Below are 16,829 nucleotides of genomic sequence, written 5' to 3'. Positions count from 1 at the left end.
GACGATCACTCTTCGTCCTTGCCCGGATGTCACAGGAAATAAGAAGAAAAAATTTAAATTGAAGTTATTTTCAATTTTAAATTATAACTGTCCGTTTTTAAGAATAAACTTATGTTAGTTTCAGCATTTATTATAATACTAGATTAATTAAATTTTAAGGAACAAAAAAATGTCAAAAATATTAATTTAGTTCAATTTATTATTTCAATTTCAATCAAACTAATTTGATAACAAAAATGTATAAATTTTAAAAGATATCATATAGAAAAAGTTAATAATTAACCTTCGTTGAAGAAAATATCTTGATTTGTCTTTTCACAACATTAAAAAACATAAAATCTTTGTATTTACTCATAAACTTATGATAAAAAAACAATTTTAAAATTTAAAGTTGGAATTCATGAACCTACCTATTATAGGTATAAAAGAAGTGTCACGTGTGAAGAGTGATTGTTAAGGGACTGCTTAGGTTCTTGTTCCTTTATCTATTTGACACCTACTTTTCCACCACACATTCATTGTTTTTACTTGTACACATCCACGTGATATTCGTGTTCATCACCATCACGCAGACTATAAACCATTTCCTATAATCTATTCATGCCACCTTAAAAAAGACTCTTGCTTTTTTCAACAATTATTGGAACCTGATTAATTTGTTTATATTACTTATATTACATTTAGGGACACGTTATAACATTAATTTCTCTAGTATTTATTTGTAAAGAGGAGTCAAAAGAAGTGAAAATGGAAGACGGGTAAACATTCTCTTGTCAATGATTAAAGTTTAAACACGCCTTAATTAGTTACAGAAGTAGTTCAATTTACACACTGATTATCGACATGCTATCATGTTTGTCATATTTTTTAGGGCACAGTGCAACCCTTTTTCCATATTTTCATAGGGTAGTTGGCCTATCCTACCCTCAAAATATCTTCCAACTATTACCGACAGCGATATTAGAGGAGAGATCAACTTGAGTTGTTCTGATATTTTAACTTCGCCTTTTACTTCTTGCAGCCCTACAATTGCTTTGCGCACTTCCAAACTTTTAAAATGATATTCTACCTTTTGCAAATATGATTTTCAAATTATATATTTTAAAAATTTTCCAGAAAAAAATTAATGTAGTGGAATTTTCAGAATGCATGAAATATATTTTGAAACAATTTTCAAAATAAAATTTTCGGAACAAACTTTTCAACAAATATATAATATTTTTATTTTTTAAACATCTCTACATAAAATGCGGCTCAGAGAGAGTTTTCTAGAACACAAAATATATTTCCGTTTTTTTTTCTCATTTTCTCTCTTCTCCTTGCTTTCACGTGTTTTTCCTTCTCTTTTCTTTATCTGCAGAAGGGTTGATAATGGAAACATCAGTGATAAAGACAGTGACAGTGTTAAGAGCTTTTGAGTATTTTCTCGTTAATGAGGGAGCACAGGAAGCAATGATTTCACCTTTAAAGTCACCGTTACAATATATGTATATATACACAAGGTAATATACGTTAGATGTAAAATACATGAAAATATATTTTTTACTATATTTATACTGTTATTTAGTTTTGACACAAATAACTAAGAGTATGTATGTTAAATTGAAAAAGATACATTCTATATAAAATTATCGAGTAAAGTGACATATGATTGAAGCTTGAAACAGGACTGCACTAATCTTCCTCGGCAGATAAAATGAGAGCACAATGAGAAATAAGTGTAAAGATCTGGCTTGCAATAAACTGGCCAAAGCACAAGGACTACGCAATCGTGTAATCTAGTAAACTTAGGTAAGCATATGAAAATTTTCTGTATTTACAACTCCACTTCAGAAAAGAAAAAAAGTGGGACTTGACTTCTCCAACCTCCTAAAAAATCATGTAATACAGACATAAATTGAGGCCTACGTAAAAGGAACAAGGCCGAGATTTAATGAAGATGAGACCTCAAAAATCATAATCTATATCTGTGACATTCTGAGACGAAGAACGCTTAAACAGATGTCCATGCTCATTGTACCGATCAAGGTTCTCACAGGGAGCAGGAAAGATGGTCCCTATTACACGGCCTTCAACAAAAGCACACTGAAAGATATGCTTCTTCTTGTAGGTTAGACCAACTGACATGTCCTGAAAAGTCACATTTTTCACAGGAATTTCTTCACTGCCGTGTATACGTACTGGCACGCGAACCCCATGGCCATGGATCGTGGTAAAGCTTATGTCTGTCAGAATTGGGAGTGCCGTGGGTTCATACCCATCATCAGGGTGTTCATTGTAATCTGTCTTCATCACAATCCCAACACGGACATTCTCAAATGTCAGATTCCGATAAGTTATTTGGCGCACGTATCCTCCTCGTCCAGGGGCGGTCTTGATCCTCACACCACGTCTAGAATCCCATACAACAACATTCTCCACCGTGATATTGGATACTCCGCCAGACATCTCACTGCCTATTGAGATGCCAGCACTGTTTCATTTCATAACAAAATTATGAAGATATGAAGAACTCAATACATGTTATTATAGACAGACAGACACAGACTAGCAACCAGTTCTCCTCAACATTAACTGAGATTGATTTATGCACAATGGGAAAAGTTGTCATCAGTTTGACAGCCGTTAACTAATCCGGAGCTTATGAAAAACATATTACAGAGATCCTGTGAGTGAGGTGATTTCAAACCAATCACAAATTACACACGGTTTCATGCTGGTGGAAGAATAAACAAATCTTAAAACTAAATCAGGTAAGCCACAATGGCAAACATGTAAATGCTGGTTGGTTGATAATTAGTAGAATTGCATAGCTTGGCATACACTGTACTGCTATACGTTCAGGTGATTGATAAAGCCAGATAAGACATGAAACCCGAGATCCTAGGGTATTTATATTACAACAGTATGCAGAGATGAGAAAAAACAAGTTGCATTCTATCACAGACCAGCAGCTATACATGGAATTCATTTGCACTTAGGTTCTTAAATTTATGCAGGCATATAAGAGCAGTTTATTTTCATACGTTTGGAAAAGCTCTTTCAGGAAGCTTCCTGAAGTAGGTGATTATTTTCCCAAATAAAAAGACGCTGAAAGGTTAGCAGATTATTTTCATACGAATTGGCCTTGTTAGGGTTTTACCTGACCATAGAGCGAAGAACAAGGTTTCGGATTATTATATTCATGGAAGGCCTTCCATATGAAATTCCATACTGATCCCAGCCACTTTTTATTGCAATTGCATCATCTCCCACACTTATGTAACAGTCCTCTATCAACATGTCCTTACAAGAGTCTGTTCATACCATAGAAAGTAGGGATTACTAAAATTCTTCACATACAATAAAATTAGATGAACATTACAATTAAATTTAGATTCCTCAGTTTGATAATTGAAACACTTAGCAAATAAAGTATAACCAGTGCCAGATAAATTGTGAATCATGTTTGTGCACAACCAAACATCTCACATATGTTATGCAAAACTAAGTTCTAAAATTAATCACCCACATGTTTGAAACACAATTCCCAAAAATCCGACACCTCACACAAGCTTACCCAAAAAAGAAGAAAAAAGATCAATTAACCTATTCCTGCCAGTATAATAATTTTCCCACTGAATCAATCCGAGTACATATTCATACTTTGAATGGTTCAGTTAGACATAAAAATCAAAATATGTCCAGGATTAAGCTTCCACCCTTTTTTCCACCATACATAATAATACTAATTCCCTTCTATGCAACTTCCTAAACATGACGTCTCTTCAGGTTGGTTTTTTTGTTATTTTCAACTATCAAGATGAAGCTACCCTAACCCCATTGTCGAGATCTATTTCCTTATTGATAGGATAGAACTAATTACCAAATTATAGACCACACAATTAAGATATGAAATAAAGTTTTGTATTCGGTAGAAGATACTTGCCAGGATCTATGCCATCAGTATTTGGAGCTTCAAACACTGGAGCCAGTATAGTTACACCTTTTATTGTGATGTTTTTGCAGTCATACGGATGAAGTGTCCAGAAAGGAGAGTCACGCAAAGTAATGTTAGTGATCACAATGTCACTAGACCACATGATCTGAACAAGTGGCCCCCTAGTGTGGTTGAGACGCTTCTGGCGAAATTTTTGCCACCATGCTTGTCCTTGGCCATTTATGGTACCGTTATGCCCTGTCAGTTATGACAATAGATGGAATCAAATAAATTTATAAATAATGCTTAAGCAACACATTAGGTAAGAGGAGGATGAGATAAAAGAGGAAAACATTGCAGTTCTAGGATTGCTTATCCTGATAATTATTGCCTCCTAATTACTGTATTGCTCACAAAAGATTTCTATGCTAAGCCTTTTACCTTAAATGAGGTATAGGGTGCCAGGCTGTTTATCAATCACCAAACTAAAATAGATCAAGGAAGTATTAGTAAATGCTAAATCAATTCATCTCTCTTCAAATATAGAAATATAATTGATTCCAATTGATATGAACACTTAAAACAATATAAGTCAATAAGGAACTATTCTGGTTGTTGTTCACCAAATGCTTTAGCCTTTGAAAATATATCAAAATCAAATAAACGTTAAGGAAAAGTTTCAACAATATTAATTTCATTGAGACTTTAAACTTTAATGTGCTTACAATGACATTAGATATTGTTAGAATTGCTTAACTTATGAGAAAGAGTTAACTTGCTAGAATACGTTAACTCATCTTTTGTATTACCTATATGACATCTATTTGTAGATCGTCATATCATTTTTGTTTCTTTACTAATGTAAGCATCCACATAAATGAATGAATAAGCTAAGAGACCATTGAACTCTCTACACTTTTCATATTTTTAAGCCTCAAGTTGGAATCAGAGGAGGTTGATTCAGCTCTATTCGTCACTCTCTGATGCATTCACTGTTGTCCACTACAGTCCAACGTTACTGGCCGTTGTCTTTCAGTTGTCATGTTCATCTCATCAAGCAATGCATTCACTGTTCAATCATTGCCATCCCCTACTCATGACACTCCAAATCAAACCACTTCTCAAAATCCCTCTCTTATTCCAAGTTCACCCAAGCTTTCATCACCTCCTCTGTTCTATCGATGCAGGACACAGGATATTGCTCTATCGTTACCATGTAAGTTCCCTTCTTCCAATTCCTTCACCATCATCGACCCATACCACAACTGTTAGGAAGTGGAAAGTTTATGAAAAGAGGAAATGTTGAGGATGGGGATTATTCGGCCCAGCACTAGCCCATATTCTAGCCTAGTCATCCTTGTCAAGAAGAAAGATGGAAGTTGGCGATTCTGCATAGATTATAGAGCTCTCAATAGGGTGACTATACCAGATAAGTTCCCCATTCCCGTGATAGAAGAATTGCTTGATGAGCTGAGAGGGGCAAAATATTTCTCTAAGATAGATCTCAAAGCCGGCTACCACCAAATCAGAATGGGTGAGGAGGACATCCAGAAAACAACTTTTAGGACGCACCAAGGGCATTACGAGTTCTTGGTGATGCCATTCGGACTCACCAATGCCCCGGCCACGTTCCAGAGTGCAGTGAATGCCTTGTTGAAACAACACTTGAGGCAGTTTGTTTTGGTATTCTTCGACGATATTCTGGTATATAGTAAGTCTTGGAGAGATCATTTGGAGCATGTGGGATGTGTGTTGAATATATTGATGCAGCAACGATGGGTCGCCAACCACAAAAAAATGTGAATTTGGAAGAACTCATATCAGGTACTTAGGCCATCTAATATCTGAGAAAGGGGTAGAGATGGATCGGGAGAAGGTGGAAGCAATCTTACGATGGACAGAGGAAGAAAACTTTAGGATGTTGCAAGGGAGTAGTGTTACAGATGGGAGAAGTAGAGATCACAGAGCAGTATTATGTGTTTGAATTAGGGGGTGTAGACCTAATTTTGGGTATGGATTGGCTAGCTAAGTTGGGAGAGGTGGTAACAAATTGGTCCGACCTGCAGGATCCTTATGAGAGAGATGGAGGGAAGAAATGAGGGACGCTTGAACGTGGTAGAGAGCCGGCTAGACGCGGTGGAGGTTGCTATAGATGGATTAAAGGTCGAAACAACGTCATTGAGACAAGATACGGCGGCCATCCGCCAAGATCTTCAAGAAGTCATTCGTATGTTGGGAGGCCGTAATCGCGATCACGAGGGCTCATCTGATGGTAGTCAGTCTTTTCCTTATGTTTTGTAAACAGGTCTTGGACCTTGTTGAGGGGGATTAGGTTCTCGAGTTGTCATTGTTTTCGTTTTACAATTACAGTGAATACATACGATTACAGAGTTTATACACATTTCCTTTGTTTTCTCTTGTTATTGGCGTTGGCGTGAGTGGGTGTTGCGAGAATAGTTAGGTCTCTTACGCAGAAACCTAACAACAACTCTCAATAATGAAGACCTTGCCTGACCAAAAGCTCTTTGGAAAGGTAGTTGCTCTACCAAAATCCTCATCCTATTTACAACTTTCTAAGTTATCATTTGTTGTCTCCTTTTTTCTCCTTTGTTTTAATGTGTTCTCTATCATTATTCCTAAGAATGTATAAGAAGCACTTTGACTAGAATCACACATGGGAACTTGTTTTTCTCCTCTACCTGAGAAGACAATTGGACAGAGGCGAGTTTATGCTATTAAAGTTGGGCTAGATGGTAAAATTGACTGCCTTAAAGTGAGATTGGTTGCCAATGGGTACATACACATATACAATCTTGATAATGGTGATACATTTTGTTAGACCGTTATTAGTATATGAGAGAAGAAAGAAACATAGTTAGTTGGTCTAACTGTTTGGGTAGTTAGAGGGCGCGGGGAAAAGCTTTTGAACTTGTATAAATAGTTGTGATCAGTTGGGGGAGTGATTTTTTTTTGGACCTTAGTGAATTTGCTGATCAGGACTCATTGTCCTGAGGGGGAGAGGTTAAGCTCTCTGTATTCTTTCTGTTGATTGAAAGTGAATAAAAGAAGTATTTCTTTGTCAGAGAGTGTGTTTGCAGAGTAGGAAGTGAGTTTTTCCTAGGTTCTTGGATAAAGAACCTAACATTTGGTCCGACCTGCCGGATCCGAAGGAAAGAGAGAATCAGTGATGGACGGACAGTCATCGGAGGATAGGGTGGATAACCTGGAGATAACGGTGGAAGGAATTAAAGAGGAAACGGCGGCGATAAGGCGAGACATTCAACAGATGATGAGGATGATGAGCGGAGGCCCGAATAATCACGGAGGAGGGTCGGAGAAGGGAAGTACGTCCGTGAATGACAATCACGAGCATAGCGACAGCAGGGGAGTGCATCAAAATTGGAGGAAGAGGGTGGAATTACCTGGGTTTGATGGACAAGAGCCGCACAGTTGGATTAATCGGGCAGAGCGTTTTTTCGATATTCAGAAAGTGGCAGATGATGATAAAGTTGAACTCGCATATATCAGCATGGAGGGTAGTGCGAGCTACTGGTTCAAGATTTGGAAAGAAAAGGCCAAGAATAGGTCTTGGACGGGATTAAAGGCATCACTGATTAATCGATTTGGAGGAGGGTTTCGGGGCACGGTGTACGAACAATTAGCAACTTTACGTCAAGAAGGTTCGGTGGAGGAATTCGCCAGGAATTTTGAGGTATTGCTGGGGCAGACGCAAGGATTGACGGAGGAGTTGACACTAGGATTTTTTTTGGCGGGATTGAAGGAAGAGGTCAAGGGCCAAGTACGCATCCAGGCCCCCAAGGAATTGGAGGAGGCGATCAGGGTTGCGAGAGATGTGGAGGACGCGATGGTACGATCGCGAGGAGGAGGTTGGAATGGCGTAAAAATGAGTGGGGGAGGATCGCGACCCACAACGACAGTGATTCGCGGAGAAATGGAGCGACCCACCGTTAATAGATCGGGAGGAGTGGACGGGAGTGCGGCGAATCGAAGAGAAGGGCCGTTACCGGCAACGGGCCAGAGAGGCGGAAATGTTGGGGGCGGCGATAATCGGGGGAGAATAGTTCGAAATTTGCCCTATCCGGAATTCTTGAAAAGACGAGAGGAGGGACGATGTTTCCGGTGCGGCGGCCCCTTCGCTCCAGGACATCGCTGCTCGGAGAAAAGTTTGAGAGTACTCTTGTTGGCGGAAGACGAGGAGGATGTGGTTGTTGAAGGTGAATCTCTGGAGGGGGATTGCATGGAACTGTCGGCGTGCTCGGCGGAGGGGATGACGTCGCCGACAACCATGAAGCTCGCAGGGAGAATCGGAGAGAAACCAGTGCTAATTCTCATTGATAGCGGGGCCAGCCATAATTTCGTGAGCCGACGGGTGGCAGAGGAGATGAGACTTCCGGTGGCCGACACAGCGCCATACGCGGTGAGTCTCGGGGACGGACGGAGGAGGATGTCAAGAGGGCGTTGTGAGGGGGTACCGATCAACATGGGGGAAAATACGGTGGTGGCAGACCTTTACGTCTTCGAGCTGGGTGGAGTAGATGTTATACTGGGAATTGCATGGTTGGCAACGTTGGGGGAGGTGATTATAAATTGGAGGGAGATGTCTATGATATATACCATGGGAGACAAGAGGATTAGAGTGCAGGGGGACCCAGCTCTGACCCGACAGCTGGTGGAACCCCAGGAACTGAAGAAGGTAGTGGATGCTGACTCATGGTTCCTTGTGTGGGAAGTGGGGCAGCTGGAAAAGCAGAGAGACGACACGTGTCCAGGAGAGCTCACGGGGGAACAGCAGACCGAATTGAAGGCTGTGTTACAGACCCACTGCGGGGTATTTCAGGAGCGAGAAGGCTTGCCTCCGAGACGTGATTTGGAGCATCGGATTGTCCTTAAGAAGGGTGAGGATCCCGTCAACGTGAGGCCATACAGATATTCTTATTTTGTGAAGGAGGAGATAGAGAAGCAAGTGGCGGATATGTTGAAGGTGGGAATTATTCGTCCCAGCAGAAGCCCATACTCCAGTCCAGTCATTCTAGTGAAAAAGAAGAATGGTAGCTGGCGATTCTGCGTCGATTACCGAGCACTTAACAAGGCAACTGTCCCCGATCAGTACCCCATTCCTGTGATAGAGGAGTTGTTAGACGAGCTGCATGGCGCCAAATACTTTTCTAAGATAGATTTGAAGGCCGGGTATCATCAAATTCGAATGGGAGAGGAAGATATCCCGAAAACGGCGTTCCGCACCCATCAGGGTCACTTCGAATTTTTGGTGATGCCCTTCGGGCTCACCAACGCCCCAGCAACTTTCCAGAACGCCATGAACAACCTGTTGCAGCCCTTCCTCAGGCGTTTTGTACTAGTTTTTTTCGATGATATCCTCGTGTATAGTCGGACATGGGAAGATCACCTTGAACAGCTGGACTCGGTGTTGCAGTTACTGGGACAGCAGGAATGGGTAGCCAACCAAAGTAAATGCGAGTTCGGGAAGCAACAAATTGGCTACTTAGGACACGTAATATCGGAAAGAGGAGTGGAGATGGACACGGAGAAGGTGCAGGCGGTGTTAGGGTGGAGAGAACCAAGGAATTTAAAGGCTTTGAGGGGGTTTCTAGGCCTCACGGGTTATTATCGCCGCTTTGTGAAGGGATATGGGAGAATGGCCAAACCGCTGACAGACTTGCTAAAAAAGGGGAGTTTTGAGTGGTCACTAGCCGCACAGACAGCCATGGAGAATTTGAAAACAGCCATAACCACGGCACCAGTTTTGACTCTTCCAGATTTTAACCAAGAGTTTCATCTGGAATGTGATGCCTCAGGAATAGGTGTGGGAGCAGTACTCATGCAGAATAAAAAACCTATTGCTTTCTTCAGTAAAGCGTTATCGGTGGGATCTCTGAGTAAGTCAGTATATGAAAAGGAACTTATGGCTTTGGTAATGGCCATTCAACACTGGAGGCCCTACTTATTGGGACGGCGGTTTGTGGTATATACCGATCAACGCAGTTTGAAATACCTGCTGGAACAACGAATCACAACCCACAGCCAGCAGAATTGGATAGCTAAGCTCATGGGTTATGATTTTGACATAGTATACAAGGTGGGGAGCTCCAACAAAGTGGCTGATGCCCTCTCAAGGAAAGGGGAAGGAGTTACGGAGGATATGGAGTTGCAAGCCATCTCACGGCCTTATTGGTATGATTTCAGCGAGGTGTTAAAAGAAGTTGAGGAAGATGAAGCACTACAAAAGGTGGTTCAGGAGATTAAGGAGGACCCAAATAGTCACACACCATATACTCTGGAGAATGGACGACTCCATTATAGAGGAAGGTTGGTGCTATCCGCTACATCTAGTTGGATTCCCAAATTATTGGCCGAATTCCATGTGACCAGCACAGGCGGACATTCAGGTGTGTTCAGGACGTATAGGAGGTTGGCCCAGTCCTTATACTGGGGGGGAATGAAGAAAACAGTGACAGACTTCGTTGCTGGATGCGTAATATGCCAGCAACATAAATATATGGCAGCATCACCGCAGGGTCTACTCCAACCTCTGCCTATTCCTCAGGCAGTGTGGGAAGAGGTGAGCATCGATTTCATTGTCAAATTACCAAAATCTCACAGTTACGATGCAATTTTAGTGGTGGTGGACAGATTGAGTAAGTATGGACATTTTATAGCATTAAAACATCCCTATTCAGCAAGAACAGTGGCGGAGGTTTTTGTTCAAGAGGTGGTTAGGTTGCATGGAATTCCGGTGTCGATTGTGAGTGACAGGGACCCCCTGTTCCTTAGTATATTCTGGAAAGAATTGTTTAAGATGCAAGGAACACAATTGAAGATGAGTACGGCATATCATCCAGAGACTGATGGACAAACGGAGGTCTTGAACCGCATTGTAGAAGGATATTTGAGGTGTTTCTGCTCTGAGCAGCCCAAAAACTGGAGAATGATGTTACCATGGGCTGAATACTGGTACAACACCAGTTACCAGGGCGCTGCCAAGTGCTCTCCCTTCGAGATTGTTTATGGCAGGGCACCCCCATCATTGAGCAGGTTTATTCCGGGGGAGACAGCGGTGGAAACAGTGGCTCAGGACTTAATAACCCGAGATGAGGCTCTGCGACAATTAAAATTCCATTTAAGCAGGGCACAGGATATGATGGTGGGCCAGGCAAATAAAAAAAGGAGAGAGGTAGACATTCAAGTGGGGGATTGGGTCTACTTAAAAATCAGACCGCACAGGCAATCGTCTATGCCTGTAAGATTACATCCAAAACTTGCAGCTAGGTACTATGGGCCATTCCAGGTGATTCAGCAAATTGGGAAGGTCGCCTATCGTTTACAGTTACCTGAAACCGCTAGGATACACCCTGTTTTTCATGTGTCCCAGTTAAAAAAAGCGGTGGGAGAGAAAAAAATAGAAGGGGAGCTGCCTGCAGAGTTACAGGCGGATGGACCCAGTTATTGGCCAGTGAAAGTCCTAGAAAGGAGAACCAGCCAGCAGGGTGGTGAGCCTATACACCAAGTATTAGTGCAGTGGCAGGAAGGAGGAAGAGATGGAGCTACTTGGGAAGACGTGGAAACGATGCAGGATCAATATCCAGAATTCAACCTTGGGGACAAGGTTGCTGAAGGAGGGGGGAGTAATGTTAGACCGTTATTAGTATATGAGAGAAGAAAGAAACATAGTTAGTTGGTCTAACTGTTTGGGCAGTTAGAGGGCGCGGGGAAAAGCTTTTGAACTTGTATAAATAGTTGTGATCAGTTGGGGGAGTGATTTTTTTTTGGACCTTAGTGAATTTGCTGATCAGGACTCATTGTCCTGAGGGGGAGAGGTTAAGCTCTCTGTATTCTTTCTGTTGATTGAAAGTGAATAAAAGAAGTATTTCTTTGTCAGAGAGTGTGTTTGCAGAGTAGGAAGTGAGTTTTTCCTAGGTTCTTGGATAAAGAACCTAACACATTTTCTCCTATAACCAAAATTTACTATTGTTCAACTCTTCATTACCATGGTTGTTATTTGTCATCGGTCCCTCCATTAATGGATATCAAGAATTTCTTTCTATGTTATTTTGAAGAGGAAATATATGGAGCAGCCTTTTGAGTTTGTTGCTCAAGGGAGTGAGTTAGCTAGTAAATTGCATCAATTTCTCTACAATCTTAAACAATCTCTCCGTGCTTGGTTTGACAAATTCAACCACATTGTACAAACTTGGCTTGAAATATGGTGAAATAGATCACTTAGTCTTTTATGGTCATACCTCTCTTAAGAAATGTGTGTACTTAATTATATGAGTTAATGATATAGTCATTAGAGGGAATAATGCCTCTAAAATTTTTCAATTGAAGAAGCATTTATGCAATCATTTTTTAGACCAAAGATCTTGACTGTCTTAAGTATTTTGTGGGTATCAAAGTAGCTCAATCAAAAGAAGGTATTGTTATTTCTCAGGAAAAAAAATGCCTTAGATATTCTAAAAGAAATAGATATGAATTGTAAACCTGTGGTTAGTCCAATCAGTTGTGATATTGATTGGGTAGGAACTCTTATAGATCGGCATTCCACAACTATTGTATTTTCATTGAAGAAAATATTATTTCTTGGAAAAGCAAGAAATGAAATGTTGTTAAATCTAGTGTCAAAGTTGAATACAAGGCAATCACATCACTCATTTAGACCAAGTCCTTGAGAGAACTCTGAAATTTATGTTTCAAGCTTGGTACATACTATTTCAATGCTGCAACTTGAGGAAGAGCATTAGCATTGCTTAATTTATGTGAAAGAGTTAACTTGATAGAATAGCTTAATCATCTGTTATTACCTATTTCACACCTATGTGTAAATCATCATATCATTTTTGTTTCTCTACTGATTCAAGTGTCAGTATAAATATAAATCCACAAAGAGATCATTGAACTCTCTTAGATATTTTTCATATTTTCCAATCTCAGTGATACTAAATAAAGAACTCAAGAACAATGATGACTTTTTAGTCCTTCAAACATTGTAGGCACGATAAAAAATCCTAACCTGTTATCACAACATCTTTAAGATTTTGACCATGAATCAAACTGCCATATCGTGGACCAGGACGCTCCCTCCCATACCCATATGAAGGCAATGGAGCCATCAGTGGCCAATATTTTTCATCCTGTCATCCATCACATAAGTGACAAATATAGTGTAAGTAAAATGTTTAAATATGAGAGTGGAAGGAATATACAATGTAAGAGATAGATTTATCAAGGAGAAAGACAAAACTACAAATATAAGTAACCATAATTGAAGAGCTCAATGATGTGATTTGGAAAAAAAGAATCGATAGCACTCCTCTAAGCTAAATTCAACAGTGATAATATCTAGATCATTGATATTAAGTTCAACTGTCCAAATTCTCCCTCTCAAAGCTAAGTGCACAACGTAGACCTGTAAATTTATGATGGGTATGTTTCCAACTGTCGATACATACTTTACAGAAATGTGGCTCGTATGAAGAAATTCAGCAAACCAGAAGACTGACTCTTGACAAAATCAAAGTTTGTTATCATCTAGGTACAGTAACTCTTCAAAAAGATAAATCAAGCAATATTTTACTCTTTAAATCTTAATTAGGACTTCTTATGTTGTACAACAACAGCATATGACCTAAACAGAAGCCTATCTGTTATTATTTCATGTTGTACAGCTCTTTATATCAATTTGATCACCTATAATTCGAGGACCTCTTCAGTAATCCTACCATACTTTGCTCCAAGCTTGATCATTACTCTTGTACTAAATTGAAGTATATGTCTACCACAATGGAAATTTACATATCAAAACAGCAATACAGGAACAGATTATCCTTTTCCCACTAGGTAGGGATCAGCAACATAGATTGTAAAACACCAAAAGTTTTATCATGTATAAGTGAAAAGATAAACAATTTAGCTCCAAATGTCGCTTAATGATTTGGCCAATAGTTTTGCTTGGTCTCCCACTATCACTAACCATTGAACTATCTTCTACATGATAAATGTTCCTCACTGGTGCTTCTTCAAGTGTTCTCTAAAATAGGCTTAAACCATCTAAAGACGAAATTCTACCATTTTTTTTCTATAATGGGAGGTACACAAGCTTTCTCTCTAATGACCATCTTCTTAATCCTGTCTTGCCTTTTGTAACAACTCCATCAATGTAATACCATCTTTGCCACATGTAACTGCATTTCTTTACTATTCAACACTCAGTCCCGTACAACAACACAGATCATATGGTTCCGTGATCGAAGAGCTTGTGTGGTATTTTTCTATCACATATCACAAGATTTGTTCCATTTCATGCAAACCTTCTTGGATCTTGTCGATGACATCACCTTCTATCTCCCAATCATTTGGCAAGATGGACTCAAGGTATTGTAATATTCAAGCTAGAATAAAACCCAAGGTTATTTTAAAAAGAAAAATTGGGCCAAACAACTGCCGTCACAATAACCAAAGTGCCAAACTACAACCACCAAGCCTTGAAAAAATCTATAAATGACAAAGCAGTTCTACTCTTACAATACATCATTTAATAACATTAGGTAACGTCAGCTAAATAGACAGCACAACGCTGTTCGATCAGGCTAAAGACATTTTTCCAGAGAAATTGTTTACTACTAGATCCCTTAACAAGTTACCCCAATCTCTCTCCGTAGTTTCACAACACTAAAGATCACACAATCCACTCTCTTCACTACTGTTTCTTTTGTTACACGTGCAAACCACCTTAACAACTTCCCCTAATATCCTTCATATTAAAAATAACAACACAAACAGTACAAAATTAACAGTAAGTTAAAAAAAAGGCAAGAAGGGAGAACGATAACTGACATCAATGCCGAGAATAACAGCATCTTGAGCTAGAAACAAAGTCATATGGCTGGTAAGATTAAACGGCGCCGTAAGCCAGCGTCCGGGAGGCACATTTAACTGCGCACCGCCTTTCTTCCCAAACTTCGAAATCGCGGAAACCGCCCTCTCGAAGGCCTCGGTGTTGATAGTGACGCCGTCACCGACACCTCCGAAATCCGTCAAATTGAAGGCGGTGGGGCGGAGCTTGGGCATGGGCCTGGCCGGAGGGGCGCCGAAGACGAGGAAGCCGCCGACAATGTTCCTCTGCCAGAGGAAAAGGGAGGCGAAGGCGGCGATCCAGAGCACGGTGAAGAGGGTTTTGTGCGAGGTGAGGAAGGCGGGGAGCCAGCGGCGAAGGTCGAGCCTTTGGTGGTGGAAGCGCCCTAGCGTGGAGGTCTCCACCATTTTGCGAAGCGGGGTTGGATTTGGCAGGTGACGGAGACGTGGGTCAATGGAAACTCATGGATTGGCTTGGTGAAAAAAGGAGGGTCTGATCGAATGATGAAATTGAATTTGATTTGGAGTGAATTGAAAGGGAAGGTCTCAGAGTGGAACTGGAAGCTGGGTCCGAAGACAACGATACGGAAACAACACTCTCTTCAAAATCTAAGTTACCATCACCTTCCACATGGATCCTTCGATTCTTCCTCCCTATTTTTCTTTTTTTACAATTTCACTGCCTCCACACCCACGTTCAATTTTTTCTCTCTCCGTAAAAAATAAACTTTTATGCTTTTTATGTAATTTTATATACACTTGAATCAACAACTTTCATAAACACTCTAAGTTCATTTTCTTAATCACTTCTCTCTTTTCATATCAAATTCAAAGAACATCTTTTCTCATTTGTTTAGCTCCTACGCATAATGTCTCCATCGGTGGTTGTTGATCAAATGTTGTCTAAACTCTAAAAGGTAACACATTGATGGATAATTAACTTTTTCTTATTTCGTTAACTCAAATCAAATTAAATTTATATTTAATTGTTTAAATTTTTTGATTTAGATAAGTAAAATATAGAAAAAATATCATTTAACTATACATAGTTATTAAACTCTAAAAAGTAAAAGAGTGGTAGATTATTAACTCTTTTTTATTTTATTTTTTAAAGTTCCTTTCAAAGGTAAATTATGTAATAAGTCTATTTATTGTGTCTGGATAATATTTGTAACACTATTTTTTTTATGTTAACATGCACATTTGACATGTAGAATGCAAAATTCATTCAAAATATCATTACTTTACTTTGAAAGCAAGAAGAATATCGCAGTATGACAATGAGGTTAACAACAGAACTACACCCCGATGAGTGATTGACGAATGCGTGTCATTGAGTGTTACTTTCAAATTAAGGTTAGTTCTCTAAACGTGAAAATAATCAGTGATTTATAAGGACATTTTAATTTGTTTTTATTATGTTTCTTTATTGGGTGTATAGGTGAAGATATGATACAAAAGTTATGTAATAAATCATTTTTGTATCTTTAACATATAATTAAATTTCTATAAATGAGGGCTCCTTAAATAAACATTCTATTTAAAGTCTCAATTTTTAAAATCAAATAGTTTTAATAGTTTTGTTGAATTCTGTCTCCAACATTTAAACTTTGTTTTATAATGAAAGTTTTTCAAGAATACTTCATTGCTGATGATCACGTGGATGTGTCTCAATTATATCATAAAGTGGTTTTCTATCTTAAATGGAGAGATGTTGTGACTTAAGAGATTAATAAGAGATTAAGAATTTGGAAAATAACTACATATTAATTCCTTCATCCGAAAGCAAACATTGCATAGGAGTGCAAATATGTTTTCAAATCGAATACAGTGTTGATGGTTCAATCAATAAATACAAAGTTTGGTAACCAAAGATTATATAGACATAGGTTGAAATAGCTTTTGTAAGGTTTTATTAGTCATTATCACTGTAAAATAACAATTAAATATCAATAATACATTCTTAATTTCTTAAATGGTGAATTATTTAAAAAAATATATATACATAAATAACAAAATATCA

General features: G+C 39.2%; 1 protein-coding gene across 1 annotated transcript; it reads right to left on the bottom strand.

Moving 5' to 3' along the window:
- Positions 1 to 1,744: 1,744 nt before the first annotated feature.
- LOC124828531 (Pectin lyase-like superfamily protein) lies at positions 1,745 to 15,475 on the bottom strand. Its single transcript, XM_047301847.2, has 5 exons — positions 14,789 to 15,475; positions 12,966 to 13,086; positions 3,929 to 4,177; positions 3,143 to 3,296; positions 1,745 to 2,473 (listed from the first exon to the last, which is right to left on the bottom strand). The coding sequence occupies exons 1-5, from the start codon at positions 15,212 to 15,214 to the stop codon at positions 1,948 to 1,950; spliced, it is 1,476 nt and encodes a 491-aa protein (XP_047157803.2). The 5' UTR covers positions 15,215 to 15,475; the 3' UTR covers positions 1,745 to 1,947.
- Between the last annotated feature and the right edge of the window lie 1,354 nt (positions 15,476 to 16,829).

Source organism: Vigna umbellata, chromosome 1 (genome assembly GCF_029865625.1).
Source record: "Vigna umbellata cultivar VRB3 chromosome 1, Vumbellata_1.0, whole genome shotgun sequence".
Taxonomy (NCBI): domain Eukaryota; kingdom Viridiplantae; phylum Streptophyta; class Magnoliopsida; order Fabales; family Fabaceae; genus Vigna; species Vigna umbellata.
The sequence above is the reverse complement of the archived record's forward strand: the minus strand, read 5'-3'. Positions and strand labels throughout refer to the sequence as shown.

Excerpts from the sequence above, each read along its gene's own strand:
- LOC124828531 (XM_047301847.2), bottom strand. The coding sequence starts at position 15,214 with ATGGTGGAGACCTCCACGCTAGGGCGCTTCCACCACCAAAGGCTCGAC. Across the intron at positions 4,178-12,965 it reads TAAAGATGTTGTGATAACAG|GGCATAACGGTACCATAAAT; the intron begins GTTAGGATTTTT and ends CATAACTGACAG. Across the intron at positions 2,474-3,142 it reads GTTCTTCGCTCTATGGTCAG|TGCTGGCATCTCAATAGGCA; the intron begins GTAAAACCCTAA and ends GAAATGAAACAG.